The sequence below is a fragment of the Schistocerca nitens genome, chromosome 1 (assembly GCF_023898315.1).
Source record: "Schistocerca nitens isolate TAMUIC-IGC-003100 chromosome 1, iqSchNite1.1, whole genome shotgun sequence".
Classification (NCBI taxonomy): domain Eukaryota; kingdom Metazoa; phylum Arthropoda; class Insecta; order Orthoptera; family Acrididae; genus Schistocerca; species Schistocerca nitens.
In genome coordinates this window covers 598,347,591-598,366,194 of record NC_064614.1, presented here as the reverse complement: position 1 = coordinate 598,366,194, position 18,604 = coordinate 598,347,591, and the positions used below count along the sequence as shown (strand labels likewise).

General features: G+C 37.4%; 1 protein-coding gene across 2 annotated transcripts in view; it reads right to left on the bottom strand.

Moving 5' to 3' along the window:
- Positions 1–18,206, bottom strand: part of LOC126256239 (uncharacterized) — a 186,145-nt gene extending 167,939 nt beyond the window's left edge. For both annotated transcript variants that reach the window (XM_049955465.1, XM_049955466.1), the window contains exon 1: positions 17,981–18,206. In XM_049955465.1, the coding sequence (XP_049811422.1) occupies positions 17,981–18,100 (120 nt within the window). In that variant the 5' untranslated portion in view covers positions 18,101–18,206. The remainder of the gene's footprint in view (positions 1–17,980) is intronic.
- Positions 18,207–18,604: the final 398 nt, after the last annotated feature.

Sequence of the window (18,604 nt, the reverse complement as noted above, 5' to 3'; positions counted from 1 at the left end):
AAGATATATGTCCTGATCAAGACACATTATGTTCCTATAGATTGCCAATTTTTCTGAAGAGCTTGCAATTCAGGAAAACTGATCTTACCTCGTTAAGTCAGGGTATTCTAAAAGACTCAGAGATTTCACCCATTTGTTGTCTGAAAAAAAAATTGTATTGTTCCATTTTATTACAATCAGCAAGCAAGATTCTGCTCTAGACAACAACTGTTCATAGAATCAACTTGTAATGGAAACCAAAGCAGTCCACTGAGTTGGAATAGTATTTATTATTGAGTCATAGCCTAATCCAACATGCTTGTCATCCTTAAGGCTCACAAAACAGTTCTCCACTCCTTACAGATGCAGCATGTGTCAGAATTTGTCACATAACTGTGATTTCTTCTTTAAAATTTCGATTTTTGTCCAAGACAGTAGACAACAATAAATTAAAAGTAAGTCCAATCCCACTGTTTCGATTGAGGTTTTCAAGTTGTCTTCCTCGGTCGCCAGGTAAATGACGGAACTGGAAAATCCCTCCCTAGTATTTCCATTAGGATTCTCTTTGCCCCATCCCCAGTCTACTGGGATATTTGGCTCATAAGATTGAAGTTCTGCAATGGGTTGCCTAGCTCCCCCAAGGACGAGGTGCTTCTCTTTTGTTTCTATAAATATGGATAGATCACTTGTTGTTTACCACCACTGGATATTCAGATTTCCTTTTCTTTCCTTTTTCTGTCTTTATTAATAATTTCAATACAGATTAGTACTTCATGACATGGCGTACCCTCAAATTGGTAGCGAGCACTGTCAATAAGGCAACAAGTGCCAATTTTGAAACAGGATCCAGTGTTATCCAACTCTGTTTATATTTCTTTGACATGATGGTGATTTGAAACATGTTTCCACAAGGATTTATCACATGCTTACGGTTGTTGCACAATAATTCGTTAGAACATGGAATGGTGCGAAACAATTACAACACTCAGCTATCTAACACAAGAGGGTGAGGCACTAACTTAAAATAAACTACTGTATAATTTTCATTTCAAGCTAATGCTACACAGCCACAAAATTCTCCATCGGTGTACTCCAAAAATGTTTACTACATTTTTCTCTGTTCTGTGTATACATGAGTTAATCAGATAGAACAGAAAAAATCCTACACCAAAATTCACCTTCTATGTTATTTAAAGAATTTTTTTGATCCTACATTACCACCACCACCATACAAATGTTCTCCTCTTCAGTCACCTACATGACACAAACAAATAAATAGCATTAAATACCAGACTATGTTTCATTTTTCTGTGGTATTTTATCTGCTTGAAACAGTATTGTCTTACATTTTGGAAGAATATTAAGTCTGAGGACAATTATTCATTTTATTTCTTTCTACTACAAAATGAACAGGTTTATTTACATTTAAAGCAATTTCAGCAATTGTTATCACTGCTTTATTTGGTATTGCCACAAGAAGCAAACTCACACGGTATTCAAGACTGCTTTATTGTGACTATAAGCAACACAGCTATTTTGAAGCCACTACAACTAAATCAAAATGACAGCCTCAGCTTTCTGGGTAGTTAGATGTGGATGACATTACTAAGGAAAGAAAAACTGTGGACAACTGTATGATCTAGTTGCCAAATACCAAAAATTGTGAATATTCTGGTACACAGTCCCCTCCTCCACCCACACACAGCTCTATGATAATCATACTGAAAACAGGTAGAAAAAATATTTTAGACCTAGTTATAAACAGACCCAATCTTTCTGAGAGTATCACCACTGAGAAAGGGATTAGTGACCATGATGCTATTAGAGAATTGACGGTCACCAAAGGCAAATAAGTCATCAGGAAAGATAAGAGACTGTTTGTGTTTGAACAAACTGGAAGGATCACTATCGAACTATTTAAAGGATGAAATGAGAGCCCAGAAGAATTGTGGCTAACACTGAATGCATTTACAAAAGATGGTGAGGATCCACCCTGTTTAAGTATCATTTGTAGCCTGTTGTTTAAGCAGAGACTGCTACACTTTTGCTTTTTCAACAATCTCTAAGGTATTCTGAAAAGTTGGGTAATTAAAATATACTTCCTATGCAAGAAAAGTGTTCTACCAACTGTGAGAGTGAACATACATGTCAATCACCAATCATTAAATAAATAAAAAGTGTGTGGCTCCATTACCTCTGGACAGGCATTCTAAATTAAAAATAACTTTACCTGTATTTGAAAGTTCTGTGACAAGGTAGGCTGCGAGCTCCTGGACTTGGGTTTTAGGGTTAAGAACTTTAGGGTGCCCCTAAATGGGTCAGGTGTGTACTATACATCAGACGCTGCTACCAGGGTATCTGACTGTCTATGGCATACACACAAGGATTTTTTAGATTACGCAACTCTCCATCCAATCCAGATAATGATAGCAGTAGGAAACCCAGAAGTGTAAGAGTAATATGGAGAGAAATGGCCCCCATAAGTGAAGGTATTAAAATCCCAGTGGTGAACTGCCAAAGCATTTGCAACAAAGTACCACAGTTCGAAATGCTCCTAAAAAGTGTTGAAGCTCACATAACACTAGGTACAGAAAGTTGGTAGAAACCTGAGATTGATAACAGTGAGATTTCTGAGCAAAATTAAAGTGTATATTGAAAGGATAAGCTGATGGGAAATGGAGGCAGTGTATTTGTCCCATTACACATGAATCTCAAATCCACTGAGATAGAAATTGAGGCTGCATGTGATACTGTTCGGGCAAGACTCAAGATCAGGTTTGGTCATAAAACTATAATTGGATCCTTCTTTCACCCACCAGACTCATCTCCTGATGTAACAAAAAACTTCAGAGAAAAAACCTCAGTTCGCTTGTAAGCAAGTTCCCCAAACATGCTGTAATCATAGGTACAGATTTAAATCATCCAACAATCAATTGAGAAAATGACAGTTTTATTAGTGCTGAATGATGTGTTGGCAGAAGAGCCAACACTGTGTTGCTAGAGGAGGCCGAAATGCACGCGTTTAAGCTCAAGCAGACTGGCGTGAGGTCTGGAACAGTTAAAGGAGTTGAGTCTACTAAATAAAGTACGGAGTTGCTTGAATACTTAACTTTAATCCATAATTGGAGAACATCGCTCTTGTTGATACATGAATTATAATCTCAATATAAACTGGTAATGGCGCCTTGCTAGGTCGTAGCAAATGACGTAGCTGAAGGCTATGCTAACTATCGTCTCGGCAAATGAGAGCGTATTTGTCAGTGAACCCTTCCTAGCAAAGTCGGCTGTACAACTGGGGCGAGTGCTAGGACGTCTCGCTAGACCTGCCGTGTGGCGGCGCTCGGTCTGCAATCACTGACAGTGGCGACTCGCGGGTCCGATGTATACTAACGGACCGCGGCCGATTTAAAGACTACCACCTAGCAAGTGTGGTGTCTGGCGGTGACACCACAGTGAACATGCGAAAACTACCTAGAACAGACAGTTTGAAACCCACTCATGATGGAACTATATTAGATCTAATGGCATCAAATAGACCTGATCTCTTTGAGGATGTCCACATCAAAACTGACTATCAGTGATCATGGTGCAGTTGTGGCAACAATGATTACCAAAGAACAAAGGGCAACTAAAACAAGTAGAAAGATATACAAGTTCAGTCAACCATACAAAAAAATCTGTAGTGTCATATCTCAATGAGGAACTTGAAACTTTCAGCACAGGGTAGCAAGAGCATGTAGAGGAACTATAGCTCAAGTTCAGGCGAATTGTTGACCACGCATTGAATAGACATGTATCCAGTAGAACAGTTCATAATGGGAGGGAACCTCCATGATACACAGTCGCTGTAAAGAAACTTCTAAAGAAACATAGATTACTGCATAATAGGTGCAAAGCAAAGTGTAGATAGACATAGGCTGAACAAAACACATTTGAATGCCAATAGAGCAATGCATGAAGGCTGCAATAACTACCATAGCAGAATATTGTCAAGTGATCTTTCACAGAACCCAAAGAAATTCTGGTTGTATATAAAGACTGTTAGTGGCACCAAAATTAGTGTCCGGTCCCTAGTGAATGAGACACAAACTGAAATTGTGGGTAGCAAAACAAAAGCAGAAATGCTTGACTGTTTTTAAATGTTCCTTTTCAAAGGAAAAAACAGGAGTATTGCCCCAATTTAATCCTCGTATCACTGAAAGGATGAGTGAAATCACTAGTAGTGTCAGCGATATTGATAAACAGCTGAACTCATTAAAACTGAGCAATGCTTCAGGGTCTAAAGGAATCCCTATCAGATTCTGTACTGAATTTGAGGCTGAGTTCACCCTTTTCCTAACTATGATCTATCATAGATCTCTCAAATAACGAAGTTGTTGGAAGAAAGCACAGGTAACACTCACATACAAAAAGGGTAGTAGAAGTGATTCACAAAACTACTGTCCAGTACCCCAGACATCCACTCGTAAAATCTTAGAACATATTCTGAGCTCAAACATAATGATGCATCTTGAAGAGAATGACCTCCTCTGTGCCAACCAGCATGGATTCCAAAAACAATGATCATGTGAAACCCAACTCACACTTATCTCACATGACACACTGAAAGCTTTGGATGAAGGCTGTCAGATAGATGCAGTATTTTGCAATGGGACCACTACTGCTCATGTTGTATATGAATGATCTTGCAGACAATATTAATAGTCTTGATGCAATAATTTACCAACAGCCGTATGTATTGTAGAAATTTATTTTATGAACTTCTTATGCGCTACCAGTTTCGGCATTACATAGATGCCCTCTTCAGGCCCCACATGTCATAGTCAAAAAATCGCTATATACGGAAGAAGCCATATAACTGGAGTCGTGAATCAAATTGCTATGCAACAGCTCTTGGTAGCCAGGCGACACTGACTGTGTTTCAGCCCATCACAGGGGCCATCTTCAGGGTGAACATATGGTCGACTGCTGGTGGCATCACATCTACCAAGGTGTGGCAGGAGGTGTGACAGTCTCCTGCCACACCCTGGTAGAAGTGACGCCACCAGCAGTCAACTATATGTTTGCCCTGAAGATGGCCCCTGCGATGGGCTGAAACCGGTTGGCACAAAATAAACAAAAAAGTGATTAAGACTGTTTTCTTAATACTAAGTTAATTTATACTAATCGCTGTTATTCCACAACCATGTTGTCCAAATATTTTAACTGACACTTAGATATAAATGAATGTGCTTTAAGTGCCTATAATTTTGTTACCAACTAGTCCGTGTATTCATCAACAGTTGCAGATTGCTTTACCAATTCTGCCCGATGATCTGTGTTTATCCACTGGCTAAACTCAATTTCATTATCAGTATCTTTGTAAACTAATTTCTGTTTTAACAATTCTGACAGTTTGTCATCACTGGAACAATTATCACAATGATTAAGCATCACAGTCACAGTTCTCAGAGTCACATACAAGAAATTTTATAAGTTCTTTGTATGTTTGTTCAATGCGTTCTGCAGCCAAAAGCAGTTTTACATTTTGGTGGATAACACACAGACAAATACTGAATGAGTGCCGGTGGCACCAGATAAAATACGCCACTTCGGTCTTAGGGAACAAAATTTAGAAAGACCAATGTTAACGTTTGATTTCTCCCATTTAAAACAAGAGTACAGTTCTCTTAAGTTGCAAAGAATGAGTCTTTTTAGCATATACACATTCTTCTGAATTCTAACTTTGTCTTTTGCTTCTGGTAACACTCAAGTATATTCATCACTTTGGTAGAAATCAGTGACAGTCTTTACGACTTCTTCAAAACTCTTTTAGGTTTAGGAATTTATACAATGCCCATTTCTGTTTTCAGATTCCTTGCTTGTCAAACCACATACACACTAACATTGAATTCTGACATTATGTTTCCTCTTGACCAAGAGGATGGAGCTAAAGTTTTTGAATTTTTTCAGATACTCTTACACTAGGCACTTGGATTTTATTAACAATATCATGGCATCAAAATCTTTGGCTTTCTTGACAATTTCATCAACAAATTTTTCTTCTCTAAGGTCAGAATCTTCAATACTGCAATCAAATGCCTGGCACGCTTTTCCTTCCCAAATATGCTTCACTTTTTCTAGCTTCTTTTTGCCAAATGAAGCCTTGCTGTGATTTGGAATGCAGTGAAGTTTTAAGAAAAAGCACTCCAAATCATGTAGTTTTCTTTGCGTGCTCAATACTTTGACTTTTTAGTACTAATTCATGAAATGTCTCCCCTGGGTCATCTGCATCACTTCCATTTCTATCACTGATGTCAGTTTTCTGTTCACAAATCTTACAATGTGTTGTGCACAGTTTTTGGCCTGCTTTTACATAGATTCTTCTAACACTTAATGATTTAGATAAAGACAAGCAAACTGACCTTAAGGATCTTTTAACTATATATGACGGTAGCATCTGTTCCCGAAAGAACAGTTATCGTAGATGACCATGCAACTTTGCTAGAATAAAATGATAATTAAATGGACACCCTAGCTGCAACCAGGTGTTGATATACTTCATTGGTGGTTGGGTTGGGTTGTTTGGGGAAGGAGACCAGACAGCGAGGTCATCGGTCTCATCGGGTTAGGGAAGGATGGGGAAGGAAGTCAGCCGTGCCCTTTCAAAGGAACCATCCCGGCACTTGCTTGGAGCGATTTAGGGAAATCACGGAAAACCTAAATCAGGATGGCCTGACGCGGGATTGAACTGTCGTCCTCCCAAATGCGAGTCCAGTGTCTAACCACTGCGCCACCTTGCTCGGTTACTTCATTGGGGACTTGTTGAAAATGTGTGCCCCGACCGGGACTCGAACTCGGGATCTCCTGCTTACATGGCAGATGCTCTACCCATCTGAGCCACCGAGGGCAGGGTCATTCCATATCAAATCACCCAATAAAAAATAAATTTTACACCCACCTCCTTAGATTTTCATGAAATTTGGCTCAAATGGTTCTAATACCATCCTGACAACACCTGCAAAATTTTTTTTGCTGTATCTCTTATAGTTTTTTTTTAAATAAATTTTTAAAGTTTTTATGTTTTGCGTTTTCCAAACCTTCGGAAATGGTAAATTTAATTTGTATTCAAAACTTTACAATTGCTTATCTTAAAAACTCTTTTAGATAACATCATGAATTTTTGCAGCAAGTTTATTTATTATACATATTTTAAGATAAAAATGATACTATTAAAATATATTAATATTTTCTATGAAAAAAAATTATGTATATGTATTTTTTTCTTATTTTTAACGGATGTTTTGTTTTATAAGAATTGCAATATCTAGAGTCTCAGACCTGATGTTGTTGTTGTTGTGGTCTTCAGTCCTGAGACTGGTTTGATGCAGCTCTCCATGCTACTCTATCCTGTGCAAGCTTCTTCATCTCCCAGTACCTGCTGCAACCTACATCCTTCTGAATCTGCTTAGTGTATTGATCTCTTGGTCTCCCTCTACGATTTTTACCCTCCACGCTGCCCTCCAATGCTAAATTTGTGATCCCTTGATGCCTCAAAACATGTCCTACCAACCGATCCCTTCTTCTAGTCAAGTTGTGCCACAAACTTCTCTTCTCCCCAATCCTATTCAATACCTCCTCATTAGTTACGTGATCTACCCACCTTATCTTCAGCATTCTTCTGTAGCACCACATTTCGAAAGCTTCTATTCTCTTCTTGTCCAAACTATTTATCGTCCATGTTTCACTTCCATACATGGCTACACTCCATACAAATACTTTCAGAAACGACTTCCTGACACTTAAATCTATACTCGATGTTAACAAATTTCTCTTCTTCAGAAACGCTTTCCTTGCCATTGCCAGTCTACATTTTATATCCTCTCTACTTCGACCATCATCGGTTATTTTACTCCCTAAATAGCAAAACTCCTTTACTACTTTAAGTGTCTCATTTCCTAATCTAATTCCCTCAGCATCACCAGACTTAATTTGACTACATTCCATTATCCTCGTTTTGCTTTTGTTGATGTTCATCTTATATCCTCCTTTCAAGACACTGTCCATTCCGTTCAACTGCTCTTCCAAGTCCTTTGCTGTCCCTGACAGAATTACAATGTCATCGGCGAACCTCAAAGTTTTTACTGCTTCTCCATGAATTTTAATACCTACTCCGAATTTTTCTTTTGTTTCCTTTACTGCTTGCTCAATATACAGATTGAATAACATCGGGGAGAGGCTACAACCCTGTCTCACTCCTTTCCCAACCACTGCTTCCCTTTCATGTCCCTCGACTCTTATAACTGCCATCTGGTTTCTGTACAAATTGTAAATAGCTTTTCGCTCCCTGTATTTTACCCCTGCCACCTTCAGAATTTGAAAGAGAGTATTCCAGTTAACGTTGTCAAAAGCTTTCTCTAAGTCTACAAATGCTAGAAACGTAGGTTTGCCTTTTCTTAATCTTTCTTCTAAGATAAGTCGTAAGGTTAGTATTGCCTCACGTGTTCCAACATTTCTACGGAATCCAAACTGATCTTCCCCGAGGTCCGCTTCTACCAGTTTTTCCATTCGTCTGTAAAGAATTCGCGTTAGTATTTTGCAGCTGTGACTGATTAAACTGATAGTTCGGTAATTTTCACATCTGTCAACACCTGCTTTCTTTGGGATTGGAATTATTATATTCTTCTTGAAGTCTGTGGGTATTTCGCCTGTCTCATACATCTTGCTCACCAGATGGTAGAGTTTTGTCATGACTGGCTCTCCCAAGGCCATCAGTAGTTCTAATGGAATGTTGTCTACTCCCGGGGCCTTGTTTCGACTCAGGTCTTTCAGTGCTCTGTCAAACTCTTCACGCAGTATCTTATCTCCTATTTCATCTTCATCTACATCCTCTTCCATTTCCATAATATTGTCCTCAAGTACATCGCCCTTGTATAAACCCTCTATATACTCCTTCCACCTTTCTGCCTTCCCTTCTTTGCTTAGAACTGGGTTGCCATCTGAGCTCTTGATATTCATACAAGTGGTTCTCTTCTCTCCAAAGGTCTCTTTAATTTTCCTGTAGGCAGTATCTATCTTACCCCTAGTGAGACAAGCCTCTACATCCTTACATTTGTCCTCTAGCCATCCCTGCTTAGCCATTTTGCACTTTCTGTCGATCTCATTTTTGAGACGTTTGTATTCCCTTTTGCCTGCTTCATTTACTGCATTTTTATATTTTCTCCTTTCATCAATTAAATTCAATATTTCTTCTGTTACCCAAGGATTTCTATTAGCCCTCGTCTTTTTACCTACTTGATCCTCTGCTGCCTTCACTACTTCATCCCTCAGAGCTACCCATTCTTCTTCTACTGTATTTCTTTCCCCCATTCCTGTCAGTTGTTCCCTTATGCTCTCCCTGAAACTCTCTACAACCTCTGGTTCTTTCAGTTTATCCAGGTCCCATCTCCTTAAATTCCCACCTTTTTGCAGTTTCTTCAGTTTCAATCTGCAGTTCATAACCAATAGATTGTGGTCAGAATCCACATCTGCCCCTGGAAATGTCTTACAATTTAAAACCTGGTTCCTAAATCTCTGTCTTACCATTATATAATCTATCTGATACCTATTAGTATCTCTAGGATTCTTCCAGGTATACAACCTTCTTTTATGATTCTTGAACCAAGTGTTAGCTATGATTAAGTTATGCTCTGTGCAAAATTCTACAAGGCGGCTTCCTCTTTCATTTCTTCCCCCCAATCCATATTCACCTACTATGTTTCCTTCTCTCCCTTTTCCTACTGACGAATTCCAGTCACCCATGACTATTAAATTTTCGTCTCCCTTCACTACCTGAATAATTTCTTTTATCTCGTCATACATTTCATCAATTTCTTCATCATCTGCAGAGCTAGTTGGCATATAAACTTGTACTACTGTAGTAGGCATGGGCTTTGTGTCTATCTCGGCAACAATAATGCATTCACTATGCTGTTTGTAGTAGCTAACCCGCACTCCTATTTTTTTATTCATTATTAAACCTACTCCTGCATTACCCCTATTTGATTTTGTATTTATAACCCTGTAATCACCTGACCAAAAGTCTTGTTCCTCCTGCCACCGAACTTCACTAATTCCCACTATATCTAACTTTAACCTATCCATTTCCCTTTTTAAATTTTCTAACCTACCTGCCCGATTAAGGGATCTGACATTACACGCTCCGATCCGTAGAATGCCAGTTTTCTTTCTCCTGATAACGACGTCCTCTTGAGTAGTCCCCGCCCGGAGATCCGAATGGGGGACTATTTTACCTCCGGAATATTTTACCCAAGAGGACGCCATCATCATTTAATCATACAGTAAAGCTGCATGTCCTCGGGAAAAATTACGGCTGTAGTTTCCCCTTGCTTTCAGCCGTTCGCAGTACCAGCCCAGCAAGGCCGTTTTGGTTAATGTTACAAGGCCAGATCAGTCAATCATCCAGACTGTTGCCCCTGCAACTACTGAAAAGGCTGCTGCCCCTCTTCAGGAACCACACGTTTGTCTGGCCTCCCAACAGATACCCCTCCGTTGTGGTTGCACCTACGGTACGGCCATCTGTATCGCTGAGGCACGCAAGCCTCCCCACCAACGGCAAGGTCCATGGTTCATGGGGGAAGTCAGACCTGATAGAATGCTCAAATTTGTTTTAATTTACTCTTAAACATATAGGCTACTTGATAAAACAAAAATAATGATGGCTTTTTAACATGTTTATTAATTATAGTAGATGACATTAGAATTATGTACAAAGATAGTGTTCTTACAACACTTATGTATAACCCAACTGATTGCTTGAAACATTCAATTTTTGAGTAATTTTGTCTTTTTAATAAACATTAATGCTGATTCAAACTGTTTTTCCACTTCATCCAAGAGCTTTCAGCTCTTTTGATACAGTCTTTTTTGAAGTAATACATTCTTCCAGTGCCGCTTGATTGAGGTGCGTCTACTACACAGACTATGTGCTCCAAAGGCACTATGCAAGAATCTTCTCTTTCAGGCCAATAAAATGATGCAGCTGGTCCTGAAGGATGTAGAAATAGAATTTCTGCATCTTCTTCATCATTGAATATTGTTTTTACCTGTCCAAAGTACCAGTTACCATCATGATTTGCATGGTTCAACACGAACCCAATCAGAAGAAAAATGGAAAGAAAAGACTAAGGAGGGTTTTACACTATCTGTAGTCCTTCTAATTTCAAGGTTGTTTGTTGGAAGTGGTTTGAAGTTATGAAAACTTCTTGTTCCAGGAATGGTTTGGGTTGCTGAAAAAACGTTTTTCTAGTTTTAACCGTAGCAAATCAGCTTCTTTTTTGTCAATAAAGTGAAAATGAATGTTTTCAATATTTTTTCACAAAACTTGTACACATTGATTGCTGTCATTATTCGTTCTTCATCTGAAAGCTGTAGACTGGCTTTCCTTAAAATTCTTTTAATAGTTCCTCCTAGGCCATCACAAATTGACTTCCCATGACTTGTTGCAAAAAAAGAGTGTTGGGCCTTCAAATTAAAGTCTCTCAAGTGTTCAGTCAAATTTTTAAAACTCTTTCTATTTTAGTACTGCCCAGCACAACCATCTGTAACGTAGTGAACTGAGTCAATGTCAGTATGATGTAATGACAGCCACTTTGTAATTTCTTTTTGTACGAAGTTAACAAAACCAGTGTCATATTCTTGGTCATCACTAATAAAACAGTGGTTGGAAACAAAAAACATTGTTTTCCTCATTTCCTAGGAAAACTCCAACTGGGTGTAGAGTACAACCACCTCTATTCCAGCAGTAACTTTGGATCTCATTTTGTATAACAAAGGAATAATTTTCACTGAAATCCATCACAATAATTGCTGGTTTGGGTGGTGGGTCTTCTTTCAATCTTTTAAAGGCTGCTAATTGGGATTTTGCTATAAACGAGTGCGGGGTGAGCTTTTCCAATGACCTAACCAATAAAGAAATGTAGTCTTCAACACTGATAGACTGTTTAATCATTTCTGCCCTGTCTGTGTTAACCCACTGACTGATTACAATTTCTTCTTCTACATCATAATCTTCACTTAGTTTTTCAGTTAAGTACTCAGTTAGTGCAGCATTTCCAGGACAGCTGTCGCAATGTTGTAGCATGCAGTTTTGGTTTTCCGTGTTGCACACAAGCATCTTAATTAGGTCTTTATAAGATTCTTCAATTTTCACAGCATCCAATTATAGTTTAACATTCTGGTGGATACTGCATACACATACAGTGTGTGTGCCTGCAGCACCAGCAAGGATACACCATTTAGGTCTCAAGAAACAAAATTTTGAAAATCCTACTTCTACCTCGGGATTATCCCATTTGAAAGAATAATAGAGTTCTCTCAAGTTACACAAAATGAGTCTTTTTTTGCATGTACACATTTTTTTGAACACTTACTTTGTCTTTTGTTCCAGGTAGCACTCTGGAACTTTCATCCTTTTCATAAAAATCTGTTACAAGTCTTACTGTATTTTCAGAAAGAGTTTTACCTTTTTTTGGACCAGGAGTTTCCAAAATACCCTTTTCAGATTTTAGCTTTCTAGCTTGTCGCACCATGTACTCACTCACATTAAATTCTTTCATCACTTTATTTCGACTCCAAGAATCTGGAGCCAAGGTCAGAATCTGGATTTTTCTAGACCTCCAACAGATGACATCTTCTCTTTCATAGAGAAATCATTACATCAAAATCCTTTGCTTTCTCAACCACACTTTATCTTCTTCGTCATCATCAGAACTTGGTGCATCATATTTTAATGCTTTTGAAACCGCCTTTTTTGCAGTCTTTTCAATACTACTAACCTTCCTTTTAAAATAAGACCCTTTACTTTGTTCTGACAAGTCATGAAGCTTTATCAGTGTTAAACCTAAATTATCAAGAGCAATGTTTGTTTGTACAAGGGATTCATTTCTGGATTCCAATGATTCTAATTCAACCATGACTTCATCATCTGTTTCACTTTCATTGACTTCAACTCTTAATTTTTCCTCACAAAAATTACGGCATGTTGAGCAAAGCTTTTGTCCAGGTTTTATGCTACTATATTTTGTCAGTAATTGTTTAGAAAGATCCAAGCCTACACTTCTCAACGACTTTTGATGGGCTTTTTGTGTTTTTTTTTTTTTTTTAGTGGGTCTACACATGTTGTTTGATACTTTTCAAAAACATTTAAAAAGTAGTAGCTGTGGTGTGAACATATATTCTTAAATTCACACAGATTAATTCCAGATCATAAGTGGATCAAATTTTTTTCTTCCTCACTCAATTCAGGTACCGGTTGTAACTTTTTTGAAGGTGTGTAGGTTGTTTGGAAACAGATTTTTTAAATAACCCTACACTACAGGTTTGAATATCTGACATACTGATTTCACTTTTGGTCTGATTACTGTTCTGGTTACTTTTATAGGATATTGGAAAAGAATCTCTGTAAACTAAGTAACAGTACTTACTGAAAGTTCGAATAAACTTAATAAAGTACTATCCAAGCACTATTTAACACTGTAATAATTTTTTACTTCAAAACACAGGAATAACAAAACAAAATCCAAGCATACATTGTTACTCCAAGAAGACAAAAACTTATTTTTGCTGTCTAAGTCACTTGGTACTTTTAATTTTAAAATATAATTAATATTATTTAAAAAATTAGATAACTATTGAACAGGTTAAAAAGCCAACATAATTTTTCTTTTATCTAATAGCCTATACAATTAAGAATATTTTAAAACAAATTTGAGCTTTCTATCAGGTCTGAGACTCTAGATATTGCAGTTTTTGTAAAAAAAAAAAAAAAAAAAAAAAAAACCAACCAACAACTACTTGTAATTTTTTTTTCATTTGGAAGATTTTAATATATCTTTATGGTAATTTTTTTAACATTTAGATATAATACACAAACTTACTCCGAAATTTCATACAGATATCTTGAGTATTCTTTAACATACAAATTTTTTTAGTTGTGAGGACACATTTAAGTTACGATTTCCGACTGCTGAAACAACGCCAAATCTAAAACCTTTAAAATTTTATAAAAAAAAGTATAAGAGATAGAGCAAAAAAATTTTACAAGTGCTTTCAGGATGATAAAAGAAGTAATTGTACCAAGTTTCATCAAAATCTGACATGAGTGGTGTCAAGGCCTGGGTGACTTGACATGGAATGACCCGGCACAGAGAATAGTGCGCCTCCAGGGACTTATCCCTTGCACGCTCCCCGTGAGACGCACATTCCCAACACGTCCACACCACTACATTTGTAGTGCGCGTAATAGATGTTTGCCCATCATACTCATTACAGATTAATCTACCAAGTCCCGTACGAGTTCGGGCAGACCGTGTGCGTTTGCACAAGAAGGTCAATGGCCGGGAAGCCATATTTTAACTATATATGTAGTATCTGTTCCCGAAAGAAAAGTTACCGTAGATGACCATGCAGCTTTGCTGGAATGAAATGATAATTAAATGGGCACCCTAGCTGCAACTGAACTCGTACGGGACTTGGTAGATTAATCTGCCATGAGTATTGAGTATGATGGGCAAACTTCTATTAGGCGCACTATGAATGTAGTGGTGTGCACATGTTGGGAATGTTCATATCACAGGGAACGTGCGAGGGATAAGTCCCCGCAGGAGCACTATTCTCTGTGCCCTCAGCGGCTCAGATGGGTAGAGCGTCTGCCATGTAAGCAGGAGATCCCAGGTTCAAGTCCCGGTCGGGGCACACATTTTCAACATGTCCCCAATGAAGTATATCAACGCCTGGTTGCAGATAGGGTGTCCATTGGATTATCATTTCGCTCTTTTAACTATATGTCTGTGTTTTTTGAAAGGATCACAACAAGTTCCTTGACGACTTTCAAAAACTTTATCTGTGATGTCCACATACAGTAACACTTTCTTGATCTTGTGGAAAGCATATATTGGATCACATCAATACCAAATCTTGTTCATATTCACTTGGCTCTTCTACTTTTTGTAGAGTTTTGACTAAGGTATAGGTTATCAAATGACATGGTGTTTTTAGTAGTTTTCCAAAATTGTATGAATTCACATTTTCCACTGAAATTAACTGAGCACTAATTCACTTAAAACATAGTTTATACAAGTGGAATGAAACAGCCACATCACAAACATATACAAACTTTCTCACAGAAAGACAAAAGAAAAACTAAGGCCAAATACACTAATTGTTGCATGCCAGTTATTCTCATCAATGAATTTTCACAATTGTTAATATTTCTTTCATATCTATAAAGGTTTGAAAGAAGCTACTGCTGTCTAAGAACACTTTTTTACTAGTGTGAGCAGGTGATTTGCTGATCACATAGATTACAGTCTTTAAAAAATAACTGAATTAGTCAAATGAAAGGAAATAAATTTGTCACACTTAAAGTTAACTGGCCTGGCTAGAATGAATTTGATGCCCTTGTATCTGAGGCAGGGAGTGGATGAACTTACTTAAGATGACCCTTTTCCACACAACAAAAGGTATTTTGGTTTCAGATGTGTGTGTCAACTAGCAGAAGACCCATTACAATTTTTATTTTATTAAAACGCTTACAATCTAGGGGATTATTAAAGGCCAAACTCAGGTTCCCAGTACGTTGGAGAAATGTGATATAAACGTTTTTCCACATCCTCACAATTTTTCTGAAATCAAAAATTGACATACATCAACATTTTTAAAAAAATTTCTTTGTAACTTTATTGCTTCAATAACTGGGTATCTGTTAACTGTATGCCTTAGTTAATGTCTGGAAAAAATTCCACATCAAAAGCTTCGTACACACCCTCGTTATGGGCATTTATGTAGATAAGTGCCATTTTGCATTGACATTCTTACAGAGCCCAGTTATCAGAATATCACTACATTTACAATTCAATATAAAATAAAGTCGAAGTCTCAGACCAAAAAGATTTTGCAGAAGTTCCTATGTTATAATTATAAGCAGATGTGCAAAGTTTTGTGAAAATCTGAGATAGAGGGCTACCAATCCTTGAATTATTGTGTGTTTTGGCATGGAATGGCCCCTGTCTGACCATCCTGACTTTGAATTACCTCAAACATTTCGAGCAGGTGCTGGGGTAGTTCCTTCAATGAGGACACGGCCAACCACCTGTCTTGTCCTGCCCTTTTATAATAATAATAATAATTATTATTATTATTATTATTATTATTATTATTATTATTATTATTATTATTATTCAGGTGACAGTTCCAGCATCATTGTAAAATGACGCTTGGACAAATAAATAACTGATACAGCCAAGTCATGTAAATACCCATTAATTTAGTCTTGTCAGTTCTAAGGGAAGTTGACAGATATTTTAATTGGGAAAATGAAGAAAGAATACATGTTAATGGAACATACCCTAACGATCTCTGCTTTGATGATGATACTGTATTGCTTACATCTAGATAACATAAATTTCAACTACAAATGGAGCAATGTGCAAGAAAAGATTGCAAGTAAATCCACAAATAAATTACAATCAAACCACAATAATAACATATCACGAGTACAGAAGAAATGAGAAAAAGTTAATAAGAAAATTAGTGGAATAGGCAATGAAAATATGGAAAGAATTTTTTGTATCTAAGGCAGTTAAGAAGCATAAGATACACACCAAAATAAATTTAAAAATGGAGTAAAAACATGGAGTGCTTTTGGCAAATAAAATAGGATTTCCAAAACTTTAGCTCCAATGTGTTTGAAACAGAAAGTTTGCAGTTAGTCTGTGTTGTCAGTTTTGAATCATGACAGTGAGGCACTTAGCCTGCTTTTACTACAATGTCTTTCAAAAAACTAAAAGCACAATGAACAAAAGGAAAACAAACAAATTGGTCAGTAAACACAATAGAGTCCAATATGTAATTATGACTGTAGTCCCCTAATTAAAATGAAATGGAGACCAGTAGGACACGTTGCCAGACAAATAGAGAGTAGATCGTCCAAGAAGTTCTTTGCTGAAGTCCAAGAGGGAATATAAGAGAGAGGTGATAATCAAATATAGTTTATGATGATATTAGAAAACATCCAGGAGCAGCATGGATGCAAGAGATTGTAGAATCTAGAGGAGGGATGTATCCAGTAGTGGATGTCAAATGGCTGATTAAATGGAAGCAGAGAGTGGAGGCAGAGGTAGGAAGGTGATGAGTCCTTAATGCACCTAGGTGTTTCAGTTTCAGTTGACAGAGGTAACGGCATATGATGATATGGAGAAAAGTAAAGAGGAAAAAAAAAAACACTAGGCCTATTTAAAAATTCATAACAACAGATGTCTCCTTTCTGTTTGGATGTTTACAAATTGCTAAATGGAATAAACACACCCACACTGGCAGAGAGAGGGAGAGTCTGTAACTAAAACAAATAATAATACGAAGTTGGCACTGCTTTAAATAGTGTCATGCATGGAGAAGAGAAATTTGTAATAATAACAAACCACGGTGTTTGTGCTAGTGCTTTTGGGTTAACAACATCAGCAGAAATCACGAGGGTGGGACACAAGAAATTGAGTATAACAATTTTAAGACCGCAAGTTTGATAATTTATTCTCAAAATGGGTGTACTGAATATCCCATTCTTGGCAATTTTAATAGCAAACAATGCGATAAAGATTTATACTGTGAGCATGATTCCCTCCCAGGGGACATGACTATTATTGCAGTTTTTTTAAAATTTTAAAGACAAATAATGCTGACATAATTAAGTCGGCACTGTTTACAAGAGAAACTGACCGCTAGCTGACGATAGTCTCAATCAGCGTTAACTTATTGAAACAGTAACATTTTTCAGTCGCCGACTCATCAATTCTAGGCTTTTACTTTACAATTAAAATTTTGTGTAGACATATATTGTAGACGGTAAAAAACAATTTCGTGACAACTCTAACAACATATGTGAAATGTATCAAACACGATTAGTAATAATGACTACTTCAGTATTTCAAAATTGTCAATTTATATAAGTGTTCTGTTCTGCACACACCTGTATCATTGATTTTAAAGCATCCCTTTCCGCACATTCGTAAATGTAGAATTTCATACGATGTAGGCGCACACCATCCCGAAACAAAAAGAGTGTTCTGTTCACACATTTTGAAACCATTATGATTCATTATGTGAGCCAAGTCGTACGAAAAAACGTACAAATAAACATAAACAACGATTAAAAAACGAAATCACAAGTCCCGCTAAGAATTCGAACACACCCAATGCACTTCGACCACAACAACACACTACACAGGCAACCAGTGTAGAAGTAGAGAGAACACACTTCGAGTATCGAAACTACTGTTGCCAAGATGATTGACTAGTCCACACGCTACGTGTTGTCCGTTCACGTATCATCTGACGTGCATAGTCAAGTTGTAGAGAGGGGACCAGAATTTTGCGCATATTTCAGATGTGCCAGAAACTCAAACCTGGGGCGCAATTCACACCTGCGCATACAAATAGTAGCGTGTGGATTGGAAGTTGCCGCAAATATGGCGAGCGCAAGTGTGTGACTCGGGTTTATTAAAGTTGTTTGAAATCTGCTTTTGCATCTACCAAAATTACGGATTTGAAATACTTTCAATAATCACAAAGTAACTACAAACACTCTGACTCA